The sequence below is a fragment of the Leucoraja erinacea genome, chromosome 3 (genome assembly GCF_028641065.1).
Source record: "Leucoraja erinacea ecotype New England chromosome 3, Leri_hhj_1, whole genome shotgun sequence".
In the NCBI taxonomy this organism is placed as follows: Eukaryota; Metazoa; Chordata; class Chondrichthyes; order Rajiformes; family Rajidae; genus Leucoraja; species Leucoraja erinaceus.
Window position 1 is genome coordinate 79,563,080 of NC_073379.1, and position 17,899 is coordinate 79,580,978.

General features: G+C 45.2%; 1 protein-coding gene across 7 annotated transcripts in view; it reads left to right on the forward strand.

The window, feature by feature from the left end:
• LOC129695762 (protein prune homolog 2-like) overlaps positions 1-17,899 on the forward strand; it is a 335,597-nt gene that overhangs the window by 283,187 nt on the left and 34,511 nt on the right. For all 7 annotated transcript variants that reach the window (XM_055633039.1, XM_055633041.1, XM_055633044.1 and 4 more), the window contains 2 exons: positions 2,688-2,790; positions 15,775-15,906. In XM_055633039.1, the coding sequence (XP_055489014.1) occupies positions 2,688-2,790; positions 15,775-15,906 (235 nt within the window). The remainder of the gene's footprint in view (positions 1-2,687; positions 2,791-15,774; positions 15,907-17,899) is intronic.

Genomic DNA, 17,899 nt, shown 5'->3' on the forward strand with positions numbered 1-17,899 from the left:
GGGAGTGGTGGAAGAGGGACAGGGGGACTGGTGGAAGAGGAACAGGGGGAGTGGTGGAGTGGTGGAAGAGGGACAGGGGGAGTGGGGGGAAGAGGGACAGGGGGGTGGGGGGGAAGTGGTGGGGGGGAGGGGGAGACAGAGGGGTTGGGGGAGGGAGGGGATGGGGTAAGTGGAAGAGTGGGGGAGGGAGGGGTAGGGGGAGTGGTGGAAGAGGGACAGGGGTAGGGGGCGGGGGAGAGGGAAAGGGGTGGGGAAGGGAAGGGGGTGGGGGAGGGAAGGGGGTGGGGAGAGAGAGAGGGAGTGGGAGGGGGGGGAGAGGGGGTGAGGAGAGGGAGAGGAGAGAGGGATGGGGAGGGGGAGGGAGGGAGGTGTGGGGAGGGGTGGGGGGGAGGAGAGGAGGGAGATGGGGTAGGGGAGGGAGGGGTAGGAGGGAGGGGGAGAGGGGTGGGAGAAGGGGGTGGGGGGAGAGGGAGTGAGGGAGAGAGGGGAGGGAGGAGGGGTGTGGGACGGGAGGAGAGAGGGAGCGGGGTGGGGTAAGGGGAGAGAAGTGGAAGAGGGAGGAGGGAGGGGTAGGGGGGGGAGTGGTGGAAGAGGGGAAGGGGCGGGGGGAGAGAGAGGGAAGGGGGTGGGGTAGATAGGGAAGGGGGGCGGGGGAGAGAGAGAGGGAGATGAGAGGGAGATGGAGAGGGGTGGTGGAGGCGAGGAGAGGGGAGGGAGATGGGGTAGAGGGGGAAGAGTGGATGGAGGGGGAAGAGTGGGGAGGGGGAAAGGGGTGGGGGAGAGAAGGAAAAGGGGTGGGGGAGGGAATGGGGCGGGGGGGGGGGGGAGGGAAGGGGGAGAGGGAAGGGAGGTGGGGGGAGAGGGGATGGGGGTGGGAGGAGGAGGGTGAGGAGAGGGATATGGGGAGGGGGGAGAGAGGGTGTGAAGGGGAGGGATGGGAAGGGAGGGGAGGAGGAGGGGGGGGATAGGGAAAGGGGGGGGGGAGAGGGGGGGGGGGGGGGGGGTGGGGCGGAGGAGAGGGGGGAAGAGGGGAGGGGAGTGAGGGGGGAGGAGAGGAGGGGTGAGCAGAGGGAGATGGGGAGGGGGAGAGAGGGTGTGGGGGAGGGATGGGGTAGGGGAGGGAGGGGTAAGAGTGTGGAGAGAGGGGGAGAGGGGTGTGGGGAGAGAGGGGGAAATAGTGGGGAGGGAGAGTGGAAGGGGGAGGGGTAGGGACAGTCCATCTGGTCCCCATTCACATTCACCCCCAATCCTCTTTCTCTATTCCCACACACGTGATGACGCGCTTCGACACAGGCTGGGGGGGGGTGGGAGGGGCTGGGGCTGCTGCAAAGGCATATGTAAATGATCCATTCCGATTGGACATCTGTGAGCATTGGGCATTGTGACATCACACGATGGAACGTTGCATTGTGACATCACACGATTGAACGTTCACCAACATGTTATGGCTGAGAGCTGTTTTATTTTTTGGGGGTGGGGGGAGAAAGATTTTATTTAAAAATGTGTACATAAACACGACGAAATTTAATCAGGAGTGGATACTTGGAATGGAAAGTGAAATCTCTACCGTAATGGAAAAAATCTCGGCGATTTTGTGTCTGGTGTTGGCGTAGCAACGAATCAAAGGATGGCAGCCACAAGTCAGGCAGGCAGCCGGCAGGCAGCCACAGACTTTTATATAATAGATAGATGTTATTGAATGGGAAACTATGTAAATCATTTTAAGGGCAAGACTATTATTAATACAAATTACCTTTATTAATATAAGATATGGTGTAATGAGAATATATTGATCCAAGTAATGTTTCTACTTCAATTCCCTTTCTTTCAGGCATCCTAACTTTGATTTCTGAATCTTACCCCCCCCCCCCCCCCCCCCCCCATTGTCTCTGTATTGATGTCGTAAACATCAGCTGTTGCTTACACCCAACGGAGATGAATTAAAATGTGTAGGAAACCTTGACAAGATGAATTCAACATTTATTTCAGTGACGTTTTTCTCACTGCATATTAAACTGTAGGCTGCACCTTTTTCACTGAATATTTATTTCTTCAATCAGGAAACAGTGCTGTGATGGATAGGAGGATTAGTTCTCTATACATTTATTTACCATTTTGTATTCAAAGTCTGCACTGTTTCCTTAGTACTATTTTGAAATCCTACTCAATCTTCCTAAATTCTCAAATCAAATAGTTCTAAACAGAAGGAAAGCCACAACATGCTGGAGTCACTCAGCGGGGCAGACAGCCTGTCTGGAGAACATGAACGGGTGAAACTTCCCAACCTGAAACGGCACCTATTCATATTCTCCAAGGATGCCACATGATCCTCTTAGTTACTCCAGCATTTTTGTGTTTTTTTCCCATTCGTAACCAACATTTGCAGCTCCTTATTTCTACTTTCTAAGTTCTACGCAGGTCCAGAATGTATCATGCACAAGTATTGATTGATAGTTTATAGATTATATTTTTACCAATACAGACAATAAAATGACATCAACAGAAACAGAATATTTTTGGTAGTCACAGGCTCCAATTGATAGATTGACACTTGATTCTCTTCTGAGATATAGGAGTTGAACTACTTACAATTACCAGATTTCTTTTTCTCTTCCAATGCTAAAATATTCTAGGTTATGCTGTTATCAGTGCACAATATCAAACAAATGTCTTCTTGTTTTCCTCAGGATACTATAGTGATGGGCTCAATGCCATCATTGTGTTCGCTGCGTGTTTCCTGCCTGAAAGCAACCGACCTGACTATAATTATATTATGGAGAATCTCTTTTTGTGAGTAATTTGTTTTAAAGTGCATGTGTTCTGATTTTTAAGCAGCATTATGACAATGAACTGTTAAAGTGTACTCATGAAGTGAATAAAATGTCATCTGAGTTTAAGAAAGATTCCGAAATGCTAGAAATACCCAGCAGAGCAAGCACATCTTTGCAGAGAAAGACGGAGTGAGTGTGACAGATCAGTGACAGTTCATCAAGAAAGGTCCTGATACAAGGTTACTGACCTGACAAGTTTTGTGAAAAAATATAGTTTGACCAGTTTCACGAGTCTTCACCACTGAGAGACCAGTACAAATGTACCAGTGAATTGCATAAGCCTCTCGGCTATGTTGAGATTTAAAAATCATTTCTTAACAGTAATTCTGCATGGATCAATTAAATTAATTTCCACCTCTGTCCTTAGAGGATCACTACAGATTAATTTTTATCACAACAGTCTTCACATTAATTTTTGGACAGATTTAGTAAATAACTCATCTTTTATTAGAATCACCCATTTTAACTGATGTGTGTGCTCAGTAAACAAGATTATTTGGAAAATTAATTTAATCATTGTCAACAAGTAATTTTCTATGTGGTTTTGCACTGAATAATTATTATCTGTTAAATAGGCATGAAGATCCAAAAGTGAAATACTGTAATATTGTGGGAGAATATTATACACAACTCAACTGAACCTCAATGTGTAAATTCTGAGCAAAATCTATGATAGCACATTATTCACTCCCTGATCCATGACATGTTTGGAAGCTGAGGATTGACTTAACTTTTGCAGGAAATGAAATAGCCAAACCGTGGTTTGTGGATTAGATTCCACCGTGAGGAAATAGAAAAAAAATTGTAGACAAAGTTGATCCAGTATATGACCACAATATTTGACTTGACTGTATATGCTGTTGACTACATAGCAAGTTCAATGTTGCCATTTCACAATTTTACGTTGCTGCTTTAAAAAATATATTTTTCTTGATAGTTCATTACATATTCATCGAAACTTTATCCATATTAATTGCATCCAAACATAAAATACTTTGACTTTATCTTTGCATAACTTGTCATTTGTTTTAATATTTGTGTGTATATCAAGATACTGCATATTTATTCATACTGTGGGGAATGAATTTGATTAGATAGGATAAAAGAATGCTGATAGACACAAAAAGCTGGAGTAACTCAGCGGGACAGGCAGCATCTCACATACATAGAGGTACCTACTAGAGGAGGGGCAGTGCTGGACCTCCTGCTAGGAAATGAGACGGGACAGGTGGTGTAGGTATGCGTTCGGGAGCACTTCGGGTCCAGTGATCACAATACCATTAGTTCCAATATAATTATGGAGAAGGTCAGAACTGGACCTAGGGTTGAGATTTTTGATTGGAGAACGGCTAACTTTGATGAGATGCGAGATGATTTAAAAGGAGTGAACTGGGACATTTTGTTTTATGGGAAAGATGTAGAAGAGAAATGGAGAACATTTAAAGGGGAAATTTTAAGAGTACAGAATCTTTATGTTCCTGTTCGGTTGAAAGGAAACAGTAAAAATTGGAAAGAGCCCTGGTTTTCAAGGGAAATTGGACATCTTGTTCAGAAAAAGAGGGAGATCTACAATAATTATAGGCAGCATGAAGTAAATGAGGTGCTTGTGGAGTATAAGGAATGTAACAAGAATCTTAAGAAAGAAATTACAAAAGCTAAAAGAAGATATGAGGTTGCTTTGGCAAGTAAGGTGAAAGTAAATCCAAAGGGTTTCTACAGCTACATTAATAGCAAAAGGATAACGAGGGATAAAATTGGTCCATTGGAGAGAGAGTGGGCAGCTATCTGCAGAGCCAAAAGAGATGGGGGAGATATTGAACAATTTATTTTCGTCGGTATTCACCAAGGAGAAGGATATTGAGTTATGTGAGGTAAGGGAAACAAGTAGAGTAGCTATGGATACTATGAGTTTCAAAGTAAAAGAAGTACTGACACTTTTGAAAAATATAAAAGTGGATAAGTCTCCAGGTCCTGACAGGATATTCCCTAGGACATTGAGGGAAGTTAGTGTAGAAATAGCCGGGGCTATGACAGAAATATTTCAAATGTCATTAGAAACGGGAATAGTCCCCGAGGATTGGCGTACTGCACATGTTCCATTGTTTAAAAAAGGGTTCTAAGAGTAAACCTAGCAATTATAAACCAGTAGTTTGACCTCAGTGGTGGGCAAATTAATGGAAAAGATACTTAGAGATAATATATATAAGCATCTCGATAAACAGGGTCTGATTAGGAACAGTCAACATGGATTTGTGCCTGGAAGGTCATGTTTAACTAATCTTCTTGAATTTTTTGAAGAGGTTACTAGGGAAATTGACGAGGGTAAAGCAGTGGATGTTGTCTATATGGACTTTAGTAAGGCCTTTGACAAGGTTCCTCATGGAAGGTTGGTTAAGAAGGTTAAACTATTGGGTATAAATGCAGGAGTAGCAAGATGGATTCAACAGTGGCTGAATGGGAGAAGTCAGAGGGTAATGGTGGATGGCTGTTTGTCGGGTTGGAGGCAGGTGACTAGTGGGGTGCCTCAGGGATCTGTGTTGGGTCCATATAACCATATAACAATTACAGCACGGAAACAGGCCATCTCGGCCCTACAAGTCCGTGCCGAACAACTTTTTTCCCTTAGTCCCACCTGCCTGCACTCATACCATAACCCTCCATTCTCTTCTCATCCATATGCCTATCCAATTTATTTTTAAATGATACCAACGAACCTGCCGACACCACTTCCACTGGAAGCTCATTCCACACCGCTTCCACTCTCTGAGTAAAGAAGTTCCCCCTCATATTACCTCTAAACTTCTGTCCCTTAATTCTGAAGTCATGTCCTCTTGTTTGAATCTTCCCTTATTCAACCTATCTCTGTAACTTAGTTGTTGAAACCCAGGCAACATTCTAGTAAATCTCCTCTGTACTCTCTCTATTTTGTTGACATCCTTCCTATAATTGGGTGACCAAAATTGTACACCATACTCCAGATTTGGTCTCACCAATGCCTTGTACAATTTTAACATTATATCCCAGCTTCTATACTCAATGCTCTGATTTATAAAGGCTAGCATACCAAAAGCTTTCTTTACCACCCTATCTATATAAGATTCCACTTTCAAGGAACTATGCACGGTTATTCCCAGATCCCTCTGTTCAACTGTATTCTTGAATTCCCTACCATTTACCATGTACGTCCTATTTTGATTTGTCCTGCTAAGGTGTAGCACCTCACAGTTATCAGCATTAAACTCCATCTGTCATCACCAAATGCCCTAAATCACTCTGTAGACTTTGGAAATCCTCTTCATTATCCACAACACCCCCTATCTTGGTATCATCTGCATACTTACTAATCCAATTTACCACCCCTTCATCCAGATCATTGATGTACATGACAAACAACAAAGGACTAGATTTACAAGAATGTTGCCTGGGTTTCAACAACTAAGTTACAGAGAAAGGTTGAATAAGTTAGGGCTTTATTCTCTGGAGCGCAGAAGGTTAAGGGGGGACTTGATAGAGGTCTTTAAAATGATGAGAGGGATAGACAGAGTTGATGTGGACAAGCTTTTCCCTTTGAGAATAGGGAAGATTCAAACAAGAGGACATGACTTCAGAATTAAGGGACAGAAGTTGAAGGGTAACATGAGGGGGAACTTCTTTACTCAGAGAGTGGTAGCAGTGTGGAATGCGCTTCAAGTGGAAGTGGTGGCGGCATGTTCGTTGGTATCATTTAAAAATAAATTGGATAGGCATATGGATGAGAAGAGAATGGAGGGTTATGGTATGAGTGCAGGCAGGTGGGACTAAGGGAAACAAAGTTGTTCGGCACGGACCTGTAGGGCCGAGATGGCCTGTTTCCGTTATATGGTTATCTCCGGTGGGAGCACCCCTACGCACCCACCAGCAAACCACGATGAACTTAAAGCTGGTGAAAGCTTGAAGGCCTTACAACCAGGATGTAAAGGAGTGGAGTCTGACACACTGTAACCTTTACTGAGTCTTTAATTAAGGCACATGTTACACATGTCCCAGTACTGACTGCATCTAGTCTTCAGGCGTAATGGAACAAACAAGGAGGAACAAGGGGAGGATATCACAGTTATACTGATATGGCTGGGCGTGGTTATGAGGTAGCTACATTATAGGTTGCATGCATAAACCATCTACATCCTTTCCCTTGGAAATTTAAAATTAAAGTTATAACAGTTATAACACAATTTCCAAGGTGGTTATACAACCCCTGCAAATCTAAACAAAATCACCGTAACGGACAGGAGGTTTGACAACCCGACCCGAGCGGGTGCGCATGGCACCCTCACCCTCCCCACCCGAAAGAAGAGGAGGAGGTGCAATATCAGCCGGGAAGGAGAAAGTCGGGGGAGACCCAACGGGGAATGCGGAAGGAGACCCGACCGGCACAGGCGAGCCAGGGGAAGGAGACGGGGAAGAAGGAGGAGAAGGAGAGCGGGCAGGGGAGCAGAACCCCGGAAGGGCAGAGGGAGGAGAACGCGGCAAGCGGACTGACCGGGGCATGCAGGGAGCTGAGGGGTAGTTAGTAGTGGGAGGCTCGAAACGCAACGGAAGAGCATAGGGGGCCACAGGAGGAGGCTGAGGCTCGTTGACAGCCAACAAGTGCTGGCGACTACGGCGGTAGAGAGTTCCTTCGAAGTCCACCAAGTAGGATCTCGGTGAATTGTCCACCCCAACCACGGTTGCGAGTCGGGAGAATCCGGTGGCTGTCTGCATGCGGACGACCTGGCCAGGCAGTAGTGGTGAAAGAGGTCGGCAGGACTTGTCATGAGAGCGGCGCTGTACTTCATGCCTTTGAGCAATCCGTTGCTGGACGGCAGCAGGCTGGAGGACCTTGGGCACTAGGGATTGCTGGGCGATCGGCATCGGTGGGCGAAGAACGCGGGACATCAGACGTTGGGCAGGGGATCGCATGGTTGTGTCCCTGGAAATGTTACGAAGGTTTAACAGACCCTGGTGGAAGTCACCATTGGAGAGACGAGACTGCTCGAGCAAATTCTTGGCACTGCGGTCAGCACGTTCGGCCAGGCCGTTGCTCTGCGGGTATTCGGGGCTGCTGGTGTAGTGAGTGAAGTTCCACTTCACAGCAAAAGCTTTAAATTCTGCACTGGTGAATTGACGGCCGTTGTCGGTCTGCAAGCGGACCGGGGACCCAAAAGTGGCGAAGTGTCGGCGCAGCTTACTGATGACCATTTCAGAGGTGATAGCAGGGAGAAGGTCCACCTCGAACCAGTTCGAGTAGGAGTCGACCAACACTAGGTATTGCTTTCCACGCCATTCGAATATGTCGGCAGCCAGCGATGACCAGGGCATAGCAGGGGCGGGCTGCTGCAGATGTGGATGGCGCTGCTGATGTGGGGCAAGAGTGTTACTTATCAGGACAGGAGGCTACTCGGGCCTTAATGTACTTTGCCATGCCGGGCCAATAGTATTGTTCTTGGGCATGTGAGACAGTGGCATCGGCTCCGGGATGCCCCATGTGGGCAGCGTTGTAGTACAAGTCGTACAGGGAGGCAGGGACGACCACCTTGTGACCCTTGATGATGATCCCGTCCCGGAGCACTAGTCCATCTCGAACCAGAAAGAAAGGGTGGACACCAGCAGGCAGCGAGGTGCGTTTGCTTGGCCACCCCCGCTGGATGACAGCTGCGAGCTGTTGCAGGTCTGGGTCGTTGGCAGTGTGCTCAACCAGGCACTGCAGCTGCTTAGAGGGAACAAAGTTGACATTGAGTACCTGCAGATCCTCCAGTTCGTAGGGATGTCTGTCGCAGGAGGACCGGGGGGCCCTGGACAGCGCGTCAGCCACATGCATCTCAGTGCCCCTCTTGTAAACGATCTGAAAGTCGAACCGCTGGAGCTGTAGCATCATTCGCTGTAGTCTGGCTGGAGCGATGTGGATGGGTTTATTGAGGATTGTCACCAAGGGTTGATGATCCGTCTCGACGGTGAACTTGGTACCGAAAAGGAAGTCCTTGAACTTGGAGCAGGCGAACACAACTGCAAGAAGCTCCTTCTCGATTTGTGCATAGCGCTGCTCAGTGTCCGTCATGGTTCGCGAGGCATAAGCAACGAGCCATCATCATAGAGCTGCAGGCAGGCAGCACCTAGTCTGAAACGGGAAGCATCACACGTTACCACAATTGGACGCTGCAGATCGAAAAACGTGAGAGTCGGCGTGCTGATCAGCTTTGTTTTGAGGAAGTCGAAAGCCTGCTGGTGTTGGGGAAACCAGGACCAGGCAATGTCTTTTTTCGTCAGTTGCCTCAGGGGTGCGCTCAACTTGCTGAGGTCGGGGATAAACTTCCCCAAATAGTTGACAATGCCCAGGAAACACTGCAGGCTGGTAACATCTGTCGGGGCAGGCAGCTCGGAGATAGCATTGGTCTTCTGCGGATCAGGTTTCAGCCCGTGGGCCGTGAAAATGTGGCCAACATAGGGTACTTCAGCTACACGGAACCTGCACTTTGACGGGTTCAGCTTTAAGTTGATCTGGCGAGCGTGGTCTAGAATCCGTCGGAGATGGTGGTCATGCTCAGCAGCATCTTTCCCATAGACCAGGATATCATCCACAATAATGGCACATGGCAGACCAGCAAACAGTTGCTCCATGGAGCGTTGAAACACTTCGTTAGCGGAGTTTATGCCGAATGGCATCTGCAAAAATTTGAACCTTCCGAAGGGTGTGCCAAAAGTGGTTAAGTCTGAGGAGCGTTTGTCTAGGGGTATTTGCCAGAACGAGCTCCTGGCATCGAGAACAGAAAACACCGTGGCCTGACCCGACCTGGGCAGCAACATCTTCTACAGTCCTCATAGGGTAGTGGGGACGTTTTATTGCCAGATTCAAATCTTTGGGGTTTATGCACACCCATATTTCGTTCTTACCCTTCTTCATGGTGGCGACCATGGTGGAGACCCACTCGGTGGGATCGCTGACGGCTGCAAGCACCCCCATGTCAACCATGTTCTTCAGCATGGCTTCGACCTTGCCCTTCATGGCAAACGACACCCTGTGTGGAGCACGGACCACTGGTACGACCGATGGGTCAGTTGCGATCTTGTATACAAGTGGCAGCTTCCCCAGCTTATCATCGAAGAGGTCAGGGTACTCGGAGAGTGGATTCAGCATCACACGCACTTCGTGGACCGTACGGTCGAAAGACACCAGACCGAGATCCTGACAGGCCTGATTGCTCAACAGAGTCACACAGTCACAGTCAAGAATGAAAAACGACAGGTCACGGGATGATTTCTGCAGCACACAGTGGAAGGTGGCCCTCCCCACAGGTGTTAGCTCCTCTCCCCCATAAGCACGCAATATGGAGCGATCAGCAGTCAACAGCTCATTATTTCTTATCTGTTTGAATAGGGATGTTGACATAACATTCACCTTCGCCCCCGTGTCGAGCTTAGCAGTGAAGGACTTGTTGTTGACAGTAATGAGTACAGAAGGATCGGGGAGGCGAGATCGGCCATGAAGGAGAGTGTAAACACTGGCATCTCCCATGGAATAGCTGGGCTCAGTCGAGGGCAGTGTCGACAGAAGACTGGGAATCAAAATCGTTATCAGCTTGCTGAAGGTTGTTTAAAACTTGTCTAGGAGCTGAGGGAATGTTCCCACGGGAGCGACAGGCAGCTGAAAAATGGTTCATCTTCCTACAGAAATTGCAAGCTTTGCCAAATGCTGGGCACTGCGACTGCATGGAGTGGATATAATTGCAGTTGGGACACTTCTTGACAAGCGGGACCCGAGGGGCATAAGTCGGCCGCGGCGTAGGGCGAACGTTGCCTTGTTTGCGACGGTGCATAGCAACACCAGTCAGATGAATAGCCCGATTGTCAGATCCCCTCTGCCCATGTGGCGGGGCAACTACTTCAGCTATGCGGCATGCATGCATTGCCTGAGTCAGGGTGAGGTCTGGTCTTTGCAGCAGATATGCACATAGCTTCTGATCTAGCATGCCAGTGACAAGGATATCTCTGGTGAGCTGATCACGCATGGTCTCGAAACGGCACCGCTGAGCAAGCTAGCGCAGGTCAGCGATAAAACATTCAACAGGCTCATCAGGCTGCTGTTTCCGTGTAAAAAATCTAGCCCGCTCCAATATGCGGTTGGAGGGCGTCACAAATATCCGCAAACTTGCGTAAGAGACATACCGGGTCATTTGCAGATTCCGCCGGCTCAACGACCTGGTCGTTGTCATCCAGGACCACTGAATTATAGTTGAAAGCCTGAGCTCGTTTCATAGCATCGGGACCGGCAAGGTTCAGCAGGAGCGAGGCTTTGACCGCAGGGTCATTTCGTTGCACGATGTTGATGAAGTGGTCGTAGTCCATTACGAAAATAGCCCAGCGTTCCGCAATGTCAGCGTCAAAGACAAGGGGAGAGGGCTTTCGGCATGAGAATGCCATGATGAATAGGGAATAGACACTAGTTGGACTGGGGACAAATAAAACTCGATAAACAGGAGGCGCTCGTTTAACTTGCTGACACCATGTAAATTAGTGGAGTCTGACACACTGTAACCTTTACTGAGTCTTTAATTAAGGCACATGTTACACACGTCCCAGTACTGACTGCATCTAGTCTTCAGGCATACTGGAACAAACAGGGAGGAACAAGGGGAGGATATCACAGTTATACTGATATGGCTGGGCGTGGTTAGTGGTATTGAGGTAGCTACATTATAGGTTGCATGCATAAACCATCTACACAGGACAAAGGTCTTTTTTAGGCCACAGTCCAGAACTGCCTTCCTGCAAGATGCGCCAACCCCATACTCGAGTTCCTCTACCTCCCAGGAGCAGAAGTGCAAAATCATGTACACATTGTTGAAGCAGCTCCTGGGTCGGGTTGCATAAGTCCTCCCATTCGGATAAAGGTATGGAGCCACATCGATGATGTCTCCTGTCACGGATACAAGTTGGTAATATTAAACTGGTTTGAATATTTACACTGGTTTGGGATAACATAAGATTAGTTTATACTGCACACAGGTATGGTTGGAGTTGCCTTTCAAGACAGGCTCACAATAATGGGATGTGGACTGATCATTGTCAACAGCCTCAACCCGCATGTACAGTATAGACATTTCTGAATAACTTCCATGTGATCATTTCCGCTCACAGGGTTGAAGATATTTGAAATTTAACTGGATGAGGCAATGATACACTCAGTGGCGTTGCAAAATAGGCTAACTCCAGTTTCCAGATTATTTACCAAATCACTACAATCAGTGCTTCGACTGCACAGAGCTAACAAATAAGTGGCATGGCCAATCTGGATGATATTGAACATACTGTATTTTACTAAATTAGCCTTATCAGCCACATAGCTATATTTGAGAAATTGGTTCTCACCCATCTGTTAAATTTAAATTAAGTTGAAAGCCAACTGAAACTATTGATTATTGGGATACAATCAATCCACTCATTTGTCTGGGATCGGCTCTGAGACAAAAGATTAGACCTCTGCTATTTTCAGCTGTAACTATCAAAGTCACAATGATGGACAGCTTTGCTCCACTAAAATCTCTCATACGTAAATCTTCAGTCATTTCCAAACTGATGCTATTGCCCAAAGATGGGAAATTTACTAATACCATCTCTAGTTACGGAGGCAGATGGGATTAGCGTGAGTTATGAAGTGTTCAGTCATGGTATCAACTGCCAATGGACACCAGGTGCATTCTGTGCATTAAAGGGTGTGTGGATATGCATAATCTGCATGCTCAAGTCCAAGATAATACACTTTGGTGGTGGTATATGTTAATCACAAAGGTACAATCAAATCAAAGTATCCGGTGATAGTTTTACCTAACCGCATTTAGCACTGATGTATTATTATGCAAAATCAATGACAACACAGAATGAATGTGCAATCACAAAGTATTTAATGACATTGTGGATCGATGGAACACTAACAATTGAGATGTTTGCATCCAGGCTCAATCAACAGTTGGAGGGTGCATTCTCACTACACTAGGGGGGAATGTTCTTTTATATCATCCTCCATTTGGCCTCAATAGATGGGTCTTGCAAAATTCAGCAAGATTCCCGCTTCCGGGTTTTCATAGTGCCTGCCTGGGTTATATACCTATGGCTCCCGCTGAGGCGGGGAATGAGCATAAAACCTGGTTATTTCCAGATAAAATAGATGCTGGTTCAGTTGTGATGTTGAAACCATCCTCTGCATGATATAATCAATTCATAGACTTACAGACTCTGAGAGATTGTTTCTTGCGGCTCGGGTTGTCAAACGATAAGCATTAGGAGTGCCCACTGCAGATTGCAGGGATAGCACCAAATAGCAGCAATCCGCATAGACGGTGGGAAGTATTGTTTATGCTTCTTTACGTTTAACTCGGCACGGGTGACTGACACATTGAAATTCAGTTTTATGGGATTATAACATTAAGTTAATATTCCATTACAGTGCCTGAAGCACCTCCTCATCATTTGGCTGTGGAGAACATAAACCGCTCTGTTCGGTCTCACCATCTGACATCTAGATTATGAAGGGTATCGTCAACTTAAAACCTCCCAGGCCTAGGGATGCAGAGATATGGGTTGTTAATATTGTGCTACATCACTTCGCCAATGGGCACCAGCAACATCCCTGTCCATGGTCAAACTCACTTACTAGTGGTTATGCCATGGTGCTGAGTACAGTGCTACGGGTCCAGTCATTGCTGCACTGGATAGGATGATCATATCTGCGGGCTATAATAACATGTTTTGTTTATGATTAGTCAAGCAGAGTAGACAGGGACACAAGACCAAACTCGATGTTGCATATCCCATGGACCTTGGGTTGCGTGTGATCACGCATCTACACCAGTATGTCAAGGTTCCTAAGAGCCTTATAGACTCTGACTAGCAATATTGTTAGTTACATAAAACCTCATTAGAAGGATTCACTACGAACCTTCTCCAGAGGGTTATATGGGTCTGGCATATACAGAAGCGTACACTGACATTGAGTCTCACTCCACCAGGACCGCTATACCTCAGCAGCAGGGATGGACCACATCTTAGCGGCTGCAGGATGGTCAAACAATTGATCTGTCCAAATATTCAGAATAAACCTATTGCCAGATCAGGGGTATTTGCCAACTGTATGTTAGGTATGGTTCATACTTCCTCCAGGTTGAGGGAGGTTACTATTGCCACTATTGTTCATTAATCGCATCAACATGTCTATATCTATGTCATGTCTGAATGCAATATTAATGTTCACTCATCATTGGCCTGCTGATGCAGTGTATGACGCCTGGACTCGTTTCCACGGCATGAAATCACAGAGCTTTAAAATCTTCGCGTAGTCACTCACGTGACTCCGAAGTAAAATAGTAAGATTAAACGAGCTTACCAGTTTGAAGTTTGATCTTTATTTTATGAGGAGTAACGTTGAGGGATTACGTGCCCTCCACGCCCACCCTCGATTATAAAGTTCAACTGGTATCCTATTTCTCTAATCTTACTGTGTTCAGTTCATTTACTGTTGTCTGTGATTTCACACCGCTGCTTTGAAGATTGACACGCATGCGTCCTGGAGGGCTCTTCACGTAATCCCTCAACGTTACTCCTCATAAAATAAAGATCAAACTTCAAACTGGTAAGTTCTCGTTTAATCTTACTATTTAACTTGGTATCATGTTTGGCACAGATATTGTGGACTTAAGCATCTGTTCCTGTGTTCTATGTTCTAAGTATACTTGAATATACTACACCGGCTCGGAATAAAAGCTGAAATTTTAATTTATTATGATGTGTTGTGTAGGAAAGATGCTGGTTTAAATCGAAGGTATATACAAAATGCTAAAGTAACTCAGCGGAACAGGAAGCATCTCTGGAGAGAAGGAATGGGTGATATTTTGGGTCGAGACCCTTCTTCAGACGTCTCGACCTGAAACGTCACCCATTCCTTCTCTCCAGAGATGCTGCTTGTCCCGCTGAGTTACTCCAGCTTTTTGTGTCTACCTTTAGTATATTTTTATGTCAGTTTGGTTGTCCCATAAATGTTGCTGGCACAAATTGAAACAGATTGTACGGAACAAAATGATGTGTGAATTGGACATAATGAAAATGTAAGATAATTAACCTATGCATAAAATATTTTAATTAGTATTTTCAGTGGGAAATGGGTGGAATCCTATAGAGTGAGACGGATGTTGTTTCTAATTAACTGAATTCCATCAGTCACAATTCATTACCATTGAAAATTAGTTCAATATCAGTGAAAATGCATTAACATTTTTTCTCAGGTTTGAAATTGTACTTGAGTAATAACGAATGGAAATTAAAATGCGTAGAGGTGTAACATTTCAAACTGGCGTTTAAGAAATAAAATGCTGGAAACACTGAGTAGGTCGTACAATAAAGGAAAGGGAGTTATAATTTCTGGTTTCTGATGCATTAGCCTCTGACCTTCAGCTTGGTCTGACACCCACAGTTTCATGCATAGGCATGGAAGTCAGCACCAACTGATTCATGAGATCAGCTCACCGGCATTCCTCAATGGAACCACAATCCAAGGTAAGTATGCTGTGCTCAATGGACGTTGCCACCCAGCGCTGTGTCAGGAGGTGTAGGATCCGTCCAGCTTCCTCTTGCAATGTCATTGATTGGCAGTGCCTCCTTTATTTGTAATCCTACAGTACTTTAATCTTGGCTGAACTTTGGCCATACACCTGTTGAGCAGAAGAAGAATTGTTTTTATCCTCAGCTAAAGCAGTTTGCTGAAGGCCTTCAAGTTGTAAATTATGCTGTTCTTGTGCTTTGTAGATTCAAACTCTCTGTCGAGTTGACATTTGTTTTGCTAAGTATTTAACATCATTCCGACAATTCTAAAGGTAGTAACTGAATTGAAGTCAGCAACAAGTAAAGGTCTGTAATGAAAATTATTTTTCTTTGGTGACAGGTATGTGATAAGTACTTTAGAGCTCTTGGTGGCTGAGGACTACATGATCATTTATCTGAATGGAGCGACTCCACGAAGAAAGATGCCAGGCTTTAACTGGATGAAAAAGTGCTATCAAATGATTGATAGAAGGCAGGTATTTTTTAACTTATTGTTTTCATTGCAATCAACCTCTTTAGAAATATTCACGCCCATTCTGATCCCAAACCAGCAGCAAACCTGGGACTTAATTTCCACATGATCTTGGTAAACAGAGAAATCAATTTAACTTCGCAAACTGAAGCCTAGTCTCTGAATTAGTCGTTGTGCTCACCACTTGCCAGTAATCATGTTCACCTATAGATACTAGTCTGATTGATCATAATCAATGATTTTAGAGATACAGTGCAAAAACAAGCCCTTTGGCCCACCGAGTACGCGCCGAGTATGCGCCGAGTACACACACTAGGGACAATTTTACATTTGTACCAAGCCAATTAACCTACAAACCTGTACTCCTTTGGAGTGTGGGAGGAAACCGATCTCAGAGAAAATGGTCATGGGGAGCACATACAAACTCCGCACAGACTGCACCCGTAGTTGGGATCAAACCCAGGTCTCTGGCACTGTATGAGCTGTAAGGCAGCAACTCTACTGCTGCGCCACCATTGAATGCAAGGCTCAGGAGCTAGTGCAACAGGCAGGGATTCGGAATTTTAGACCATTGGGATCTCTTCTGTGGCAATGGCGACCGGAACATTTATTTATTAATTTATTTATTTATTTATTTATTTCGAACAGAATAAAAAGCAAGTGTGAAACAGCATACAAAAAACAAAACAAAAATATTTATAAAGTGTCATAAACAATATCTATAAATAAATGAAATCATATGTGTCCAAAAAGGAGCAGGAAGAAGCCAAAGCTTATTAATTCCCACCCCTTATTCAACTGCTTGTAATTATCTTATACAAATTTAGCAGCTATATGTACACCATATGTACACCAGCCACTATATGTACACCAAATTATTTACATTTATACACTAATCAAATATTTACGAAGCCATACAAAAAAGAAAAAAAGAAAAAGAAAAGAAAAAACCCTCATACAGTATCTTAGTCATATATACAACCCATCACTCTATAATCACCCTTCCCAATACAATCAGTATAACAAATATCCCACTCACAATCACCTATCCTCATCCCAATATCCTTTTAAACAAGTGTTTTTGTACATCTTTTTAAACTGAATTGTGCTTGTGCTAAGTTTTATCTCCTGTTCCAGACCATTCCACAAATTCACACCACAGATTGCTATGCACATACTTTTAAGAGTTGTTCTGACATTGAGTTTTTTAAATTATGTTCCCCTCTCAAATTATACCCACCCTGTCTTTCCATAAACAGTGTTTGTATGTTTCTTGGAAGTAAATTATTTCTTGCTTTGTACATGATTTGCGCAGTCTTAAATTTAGCCAGATCAGTGAACTTCAGTGTATGTGACTTTAAGAATAATAAATTGGTATGTTCAAGATATCCAACGTTATTCATAATTCTTATTGTTCATGAGAGACTGCTTGCATCTGAACTGGAGGGGGGACCAATATCCTTGCAGGGAGGTTTGCTAGTGCTACGCGGGAGAGTTTAAATTAGAAAGGCGATGAGAACTAGAGTTGCAGGTCAGAAATTGGAAGGAGTGATGGGGATCAGTAAAACCCAAAGGAAGGACAGACGGAGAGAGGTGAAGGAAAATGGTGATGCTGATGGGCTGAAGTGTGTTTATTTCAATACAAGAAGCATTGTGAAGAAAGCAGAGGAAACTAGAACCTGGATCAATGCTTGGGATTATGGTTGTCACAAATGCAAAACCGTGCTGGCATGATTGGCAGTTTTCACTATATCAGTGTTTTGTTGTTTCAGAAGATAGACACAAAAATCTGGAGTAACTCAGCAGGATAGACAGTATCTGGAGCAAAGGAATGGGTGAAGTTTCGGGTTGAGACCCTTCTTCAGATGTCTTGTTTCGGAAGTGATTGAGAGGGAGGGAAAAGAGGCGGAGGATTTGCGCTACTAATCAGGGAGATTATCACTGCGGCATACTGAGAAGATAAACTGGAGGGTTTATCCACTGAAACAATAAG